This window comes from Lissotriton helveticus, chromosome 6 (genome assembly GCF_964261635.1).
Source record: "Lissotriton helveticus chromosome 6, aLisHel1.1, whole genome shotgun sequence".
NCBI classification, from domain to species: domain Eukaryota; kingdom Metazoa; phylum Chordata; class Amphibia; order Caudata; family Salamandridae; genus Lissotriton; species Lissotriton helveticus.
Genome location: NC_136067.1, coordinates 2,106,221,888 through 2,106,230,480, shown reverse-complemented (window position 1 = coordinate 2,106,230,480; position 8,593 = coordinate 2,106,221,888). Strand labels below are relative to the sequence as shown.

The 8,593-nt window shown below is 42.1% G+C and overlaps 1 protein-coding gene across 1 annotated transcript; it reads left to right on the top strand.

The window, feature by feature from the left end:
- Nucleotides 1-369: 369 nt before the first annotated feature.
- Nucleotides 370-4,278, top strand: LOC144764062 (uncharacterized). The gene has a single exon (XM_078650215.1). It carries the CDS (start codon nucleotides 769-771, stop codon nucleotides 2,077-2,079), a length of 1,311 nt encoding a protein of 436 aa, XP_078506341.1. The 5' UTR covers nucleotides 370-768; the 3' UTR covers nucleotides 2,080-4,278.
- The last annotated feature ends 4,315 nt before the right edge of the window (nucleotides 4,279-8,593 follow it).

Here is an 8,593-nt window from a genome sequence, read left to right as displayed (position 1 = left end):
GCTCTGCATTATTTGTTAGGCTATGTGATAGTAGGAAGTATTCCCTGGATAAGAAGGGAGGCATCTTGTTGCTATGAATTGAACATTGTAGTGTGTCGTGGGTGAGGGTCTCACTCGCTGAACCGGAACCTTCTCTGGTGTCTTGGTTTCACCTCAAGTCCACACTCTTAAATAGAAGGGAATCCTGGAAGGATGATATGCCCTTACTCTGCCTACTGCATCTTTACATTGAAAGTGTAATCTAGAATTTCTTCATCGCACCTGTCTATATGGACAGTTAAGTCTCATTAAATGGCAATAGGTTTTTCTGATGGGCGCTGCATTTAAGCTTATTCAGTGTTTCTTTTTCTTAATCTAACAGGTGAAAAAAATGCAGTAATGAACAAAAATGGTGAAGGCATTAAGCATCACTTGTGTAGGAAGTGATGTAAAAACCGTATACCTCAAAATCTCTTTGCTGGAAGGCTAATGCCTCGCCAACGTCTTTCTGCAGCAGGAAACCTACACTGCCTAATGAGGTCTTTACTTGGCTTTTAGAAATCAGCTGCTGAACATTGAAGACATAACACACTGAGATATTGAAGCAAGTCTGAGGTGCTCATTATGAAGGAACCTGGTATCAGAAAGAACACACAGGAGAGAAGTTAAATGAATATATAGATTGTGACAAATCTTTTATTAGACCGAGAAACAGCAAGTGCATCATGCGAAACTTCCTGCTGGAAAAAAACATATATATGGACTGACTGTGGAAAAGTGTTCTTTGCAATGAAAGACCTAATGCAGCATCAGAGGGTCCACATACAGGAGAAACCATATCAATGTACAGAATGTCATGAAGTGTTTCGAATCAAGGAGACTCTAGATCGGCATCAAGAATTCCACACTGGGGAGAAACCGTATGAATGTATTGAATGCTGTAGAGCATTCATTAGAAAGGAACAACTAGAGCTTCACCAGAAAGTCCATACTAGGGAGAGACCATATCACTGTACAGAATGTGACAAGGCGTTTACTACCAAAGGAAACCTAGGAAAACATCAGAAAATCCACACTGGGGAGAAACCGTATGAATGTACAGACTGTAATAAAGTGTTCAGATGGAAGGCAAACCTAAAGGAGCATCAACAAATCCACACTGGGGAAAGACCGTATGAATGTACAGAATGTGACAAGACATTTTTTATCAAAGCAAGCCTAAAACAACATCAAAAAAGCCACACAGGAGAGAGACCATATCAATGTACAGAATGTGACAAAACATTTATAACAAATGTAGAGCTGAAGCGCCACCAGAGAACTCACACTGGGGAGAGACCATATCATTGTACAGAATGTGACAAGGCATTTATTTCCAATGGAAACCTAATGAAACATCTGAAAGTCCACACTGGGGAGAAACCATATGAATGTACAGAATGTGACAAGGCATTTATTACCAATGGAGACCTATGGCGACATCGGAGTGTCCACACTGGGGAGAAACCATATCAATGCGGAGAATGTGAAAAGGCATTTGTAGCAAATAGACAGCTACAATGGCATCTGAAAACCCACACTGGGGAGAAACCATTCCAATGTACAGAATGTGACAAAGCATTTATATCAAATGGAATGCTGAAGCAACATCAAAAAGTCCACACTGGAGAGAGGCCATTCAACTGTACTGAATGCGAGAAGGCATTTATTGTTAAGTCACGTCTAAAGCAACATCAGAGAGTCCACACTGGGGAGAAACCATATCAATGTACTGAATGCTACAAGGCATTTATAACCAAGAGAACGATGAGGCAACATCAGAAAACCCACACTGGGGAGAAATCATATCCATGTAGTGAGTGTGACAAAGCATTTAAAAGAAATGACGAGCTGAAGCGACATCAAAAAGTCCACACTGGAGAGAGACCATTCAAGTGCACTGAATGCGAGAAAGGCTTTATTATAAAAGCACGTCTAATGCAACATCAGAGAGTCCACACTGGGGAGAAACCATATGAATGTACGGAATGTGACAAAGCATTTATTACAAATGGAAAGCTAAAGCAACATCAGAAAATCCACACTGGGGAGAAGCCGTAAGAATGTACGGAATGTGAGGAGATTTATTTGTAAGCCAAATTTGATTCAACATCGTAAGGTTCACTTAGGAGAGAAACCTTATCAATATACTGAAAGTCACGGAGCATACGTAACAAATGGAGCGCTAATGAAACATCAGGAAGTCTACGTAGAGAGAAATCCTGTGTATACACAGAATGTGTTAAAGTCTTCCATAGGAAGAATAAGCTAATGCAGCATCAACAAATCCACCCTTGGGAGAAACCATATTAATGTACAGAATGTGACAGCATTTTTAACAAACGGAGAGCTAACGCAACCTCAAAAGTCCAAACTGAAAACTACACTGAATGTGGTGACACAATTATTTGAAAGAGATAGTTAAAACAACACCTGCAAGTCCACAGTGGGAAAAAACTGTATGAATGTAACAAAGTGTTCTTACTGATGCAACCTTATGAATGTACAGAAAGTGGCAACACATGTATTAGAAGGGCACAGCCAATACATCATCAGAAGGTCCCCACTGGGAGAAACCATATCAGTGCACTTACTGTAACCAGGCATTTGTTAAAGAAGAAACATAACACAACATCAGAAAGTTTTCATGGGAGAGAAATGATATGACTGTACTGAATGCAACAAAGCATTTATTAGAAATGCACCATTAATGTACCATCAAAGTCCACACAGTGAAGAAAGTCATGACCCGAAGAACGCATATCTCAAAAAAGTTAGAACTAATACAACATCAAAAATTCCACCCTGGGGTGAAACCATATCAACGTCCTGAATGTGACAATTCATTTATTGGCAGTGCACAGCTAATACAGTAACAGTAAGCCAACAAAGAGGAAAGCGTCATGACAGTGAAGAATGCATATCACTGCACTCAATGTGGCAAGCAGACCCCAAGCATAGATTTTCAAATTTGCAGAAAGGTAGTACAAAGGCAAAGCTAATGCAACATCATAAAGTAATTAATAGTGGGACACCAGTCCTTCACACAGGAGGAACGCCATATGAATATACTGAATATGACAAAGCAATCATTAAAAAGGGGCTGTTAATGCAACATCAGAAAATTCACAGTTGAAAGTAACTGAGGCAATAAATGTGACCAGCTGCTGATCTGATAGTTCTTATTGGCAGAAACAACTTTTTTTCAAAGCATTTTTTCAAAGGATGAACATAAAGTGTCAACGTGCCTTCTATGAAGAAACTGTGCCTGTCTTCAGTGTGACAAGACTTTCATTAAAAAGGAATAGCTGACACTTGATCAGAAACTATACGCTGGGGAGAAGCCATTTAAGTATTATTAACATGAAAGAGCATTTCCTTCAAACACTCTCTGATGAGGCATTAAAAAGGCCTCCCGGGTTTAAAATGTACTGATTGTGAAGTCTTTCATTTGAAACAGTCATCAGTTACTACAAAAAAAACACACCTGCTCACAGATCTAAGGGATGAAATACCTGAACAAAATGTGGAACAAAGGCACAGAAATAGTGGCAGTCATTGTAGGTGCCGAAGGATTGGTTAAGAAAACATCCCAGGGCAACTTACTCATCACCCACAGAGGTGACAATTTTTCAAACTCCAGAGAGTATCAAACTTTCTCAGAATGCAAATGTTACAAAAGACAGCTAGATTTCTTTCCCTGTTCCTGCCTACTATGGCATAAGGACTATTTTGACTACCTTGTGATGAAACCTGACTGCCTATTTACTCAGCTATAGGAGATTTACTCTGCAAGGCCTTCAAGGCCTCGTATCCACAGTTTTGGGGACATTTGTGATCGTGCAATTCAGAGTATGGTGTCTTGGAACTTATGTCCATGCTGTTTATTGTTGACATTTAGTTTCTTTCATTATTAATACTGCACAAGAGAGGACAATTGTAGTTTTGGGGTTGGTTGGAAGTTCGATGCCACTGACCCTAGAGGTTTGCAGCCCCTAAAGTGTGTGTGCATTAGGTGTATCGTTTAATATGGGACAGGAGCTGCCACCATTTGTACAGATCTTGTAGGACAGGTTGCTGGATAAGCGGTGAATAAGAGGCCTCTGCTTAGAGCAGTGATTACAATCTCCTATCCCATGTGTATTCTTTCTACTTCTGTACAGTGTAGTTTTTTAACATGCTGATCTGGAATAAAATGAACATCATCTGAAAGTACTGACTGCAATCCTAGATGTTTAAAAATGGTAACCTTTCTAATAAAATTTGGTGTACATAGTTATTTTCTTTTCTAAAGCATTGTAATGTTCATTCAGGCTATGCCTGTGCAATATGAAAAAACAAATAAATACATCTCTTTGCCTGAATAGGGAAAGACAAAGCAAAGGCCTTATCTCCCCACAAGCCTTGTTCCAAAAGGATAAACACTGTGGCCACCATTAGAGAAATATGGCAGGGGGTTAATGAGGAGAATCAAACTCAGGATTTCTGTTTAGAGGTCATGCAGAGGGCCTAGAAATGTCAGCAGTGTGTACCCAACCCCTTAGTCTCATAAAATCTGAGTACCTAGTCGATGGACCATCCTGAAGACATTAATACTTGTATAGAGACTATTAAAAACTGGAAGCTTCTCTTTCCTTGTTTATAAAAATCAAACTGTTGTTAATTCTGCAGTGAATAAGGCTTGCCCTCGTGCTATAAAGAATGTTAAAGAGGGAGGCACTCCGTGTGTGAGCTAGAAAAGGTCTCCCGCTGCCTACAATTCACCCGCTACTAATCCTCAATGAACACCCACAGTTTCAAGACAAGTTACATCTCATTGATATTGAAGCACAGGCTTACATCACTACTGTTATATCCAACACTGTGGCACATCACATGAGTCTGGGCAATAATATGATTGCTTCCAGTTTAGCCACCATGAGGCTAGACTGCAAAACTCTGCTAAGGTTACTAAAGCAATGTGGCTAGGGGTTTGTTGGGACAGCTGTTTGGGTGACTGTTACTAGAACACAGGAGACGCAGGGTTTTCATAGCAGAAATACTTCTGACCCTACAGAAAAGCTTAGTGAAAGGAGGGGGGTCAAAACTTCAGATTCGACTGTTTGCCTGTAATGTGAGAGGGGTGAATGACCACCACAAGGTCCAACTGGTGACTGCATACCTCAATAGGCCTACAGTGGATGTTGCATTCATTCAGGAGATGCATGCTGCTTCAGTGGGGGTTAATCATTTTTCCAAAATTTGGAGTCTGTAGCTCTATTTCTATTTCTCAGTCATTATGGAAGTGGCCATATGGGTTAAACAAGGCTTAAGGTTCCGGTCTCTGTACATATTCTTGATGGAGAGGGTTAGTACTTAGTTGTGAATGGTTTGTTGGGTTCGGCACGCATTATATTGATCAATATATGTGGGCTGCAATTTGCTGATCCTGCTTTTTTCCATTTATTTTCTCACTAAAGTTGGGAACAGGCTTGTGACCTCTTCCCCTCGCTTTGTAAATTGTTGAGAATACTTAATGCTGTAAACTGATGTAGGGATCGAATTTACGATAAACATATTATTGGCCTAATATATCCAATATCTATCATGAAAAGATATACTTGATTAATTAGAATAAAGCGCATATAGTTTGTCTTCACACATTCTCTTATACCAGGGTAATACTATTGACACGGCTAAAGCCATTTTGTTTTGTTTCTCTGATGTGCAAAGCGGTTTCCCTGAAAGCACGCGACTATGTCTTTCTTCCCTATTTCATGGCGTCAGCCAAACTATGGTCGATGCCTTCTAAGCAGTGGCTCAAGGGAAACTCAAGGTCGCACCTGCCTTTCTTGCGGGATGCGTACATTCTCACAAAGCTCGTTCTTGTACTCCCCGTCTCTGGATAAACTGGGAGGCACCCGGCTGTACTGCCCCCGGAATAGCTGAGGCCTAGGATACTAGCAATCAATTGTGCCTTATATGGGTATTCCTCTTGGCCTGTTGACAAACTGTGTTTTTCCTTGTAGGATGTCATTCGTGATGTGTGAAACGTATGTATGCTTTGTACTTTGAACATGTAACCAGTCTCCTCTACGCACCTTCGAGGTTGTGTAGACCGGGGCTCCCCTGTCAGGGTTTTGTATTTGATGAATAAACGATTGAACTTTCTCCATTGCCGACTGAATTACTATTTAGTATTTAAGAATATATGGGTTATTGGTAAGTGTGACCCATTAAGATACGTTTTGATTCCTTCAGTTGGCGACTCCGCCGGGACTCCGCGATAGGGTCGTCCCCTCCTGTAAACAGGAGTAACGGGAAAAGGAGGAGTTCTGGCCGAGTGGGTGGACAGAAAAAGGATCCTGATTTGAGACACCCGTTTGTGGCACGAATACAAGCCACTCCCCTCTCGAGCCCAGCACCCCTCCCAGCTGTTGAAAACCCTACGCCGGAGTCCTACGGGCTTAACCCGAGAGAAGAGCAGACTGTGTCGGTCTGTTTAGGTGTTGGCAGTGGAGAATTCGCAATCGACCTGAGTGCACCAGGTGAGTGATCTTTGAAATCGAACTAGGATAAGACTCACTTCGAGGAAGTGTTTCTTTTTGGATTTACGGTTAACCGTTTTTGTTTGAAGGTGGCTGGGGAAGCCGGACCACGAGGGAATCGGGAAATTTATCGTGGCGGCGAAGGGGCTGCATGAGTAAGTGACCTCACGGACTTGTTTTGTGATTAATTGAGACCATCTCTGATGCCTTAGCGGAGTACGGTGTTGCTCGCTTGGCCGGATTCTCTCTGGGACAGATCTGGGAGCAACTGGGTAAGCTAGGGGTCTGGAGACGTGTCCAGATACCCGGCCCAACCAGAACAGGACCCTGGGGTGCCCTGTGAGAGAGTTTGAGGTTTACCTATCTGAGGGTCTTGGAGCACTCTAAGCGATTGGCTCTTTTGTGAATCTGTTGGTCTAGAATTCTTTTGAATCGATTTCCCGAATAGGAGTCGACGGGCTCTGTTCGTATTTGAAGACGTCATTTGCATTTGAATAGGTTTCGAGAATTGATTGCCTTGCACTGTCTTACAGCACTTTATTGTAATAAGTGAATGAGTGAAGTATTATGAAAGGATGTGTCCGATTGAGTACGTGTGATTATATGTGAAAGGAGCGAGTTGATTAAAACAATGCCGTGTTTCAGTAAGATGTGTTTTGGGTGCTGTTGTCGGAGAGGTACACAGCTCGAAGAAAGACAGCCTGCCCCTCCCGAAGGCAGCCCAAGCTTCGATATGTATACGAAACATGGATTACAGCCAATTTTGTTTAATACTTTGTGGAATAAGTATACCAGGGACAATTCGGATTTGCATTGGTCTCTTACGGTGTCTTTTGATGAGAAAAAGACAAATTATATACAGAATAAATTGTTTATGAAAAAGAGTCGACAGTCAATGTTTGACTCCTTGAACTTATGGTTAAAGGAGGCAAAAAGACGACGAATCAGGGAAGAGAAGTTGGGGAAGATGAAGTCGGGTCAAACTATTACACAAAAAGCTATAGCATATGATAAAGATAAAGTAGAGAAGAATATCGAACAAATGGATAGGCAGTTTAGGCTAGAGACTGACAAAAGATATGTAGCTAGACCAGAGATGAATTGGAAGAATTATTGGAAACCCGACCGCCTCCCCCTTATGCTCCGCAAGGTCTGTATCCAGCCGTGCCTGTGGTACGAGGCGACCAGGCGAGTGCCGGTGCAGCTGCCCGGCCATTACCGGGTATGATTGCCACGGCTCCCGTCAGCAGGGTTGGATCGGACATTCCGGTTTCCCCTCCTTCTCTTCGATTAACTACCTCGCCCTTAGTATCCCTTCGGCCGGACGCGGCTGTCCCTTCTCCCTTACACCCTGTATTTCTTTCTCCTCCAACACTGACCTCATTAGACCTTCAAAAAATGATTGGCCCAGGTGCCACACCCAAGCGACCGATGTCTGACTCGAGTGATCAACGAGCTTTCACTCGGTCGCTGTTAGGAGCAGCAGAGAGAAGGGTTATTATACTTCAAGCTTCCCAGTGGATGCGAAATTCTATTTATACCTTAGAAGACATTTGGAGTACTATGAAGGATTTTGAACCGGTTGCACAACAACTGGCTCTAGAAAGCATGGCGATCCGATTGATTTCACTATGGGAACAATGTTTTGAGGAAGGATTGCCTCCTCAAATACTACGTGACATCAGGGATCATGCTCATAAATTTCATCTTCAAATTGAGGAGGTATATCAGAATGTTAACACTCTTTTAAGTTATAGGGATAGGGTGCACCGAAAAAGCGCTGAATGGGGAACCCCATGAGAGAGGTGCATCCCCTCTTTTTCACTGAAGTACCTGAAATAAAAGATGCTAACAATGTGATAACTAGGGCCAGCGAGGACGCCAGGCTTCAGGAACAATGGGTTTATACCCCTTGGAAACGAAGTGAAGTGCTTACATTAAAAGCCCAGTTACCAGATCCTCGTAAAAATCCAACAGCTTATTATAAAGAATTGACCGAAGCTGCCAATTCTGCTATCATGACTATAGCTGATATTGAGCTATTTTTT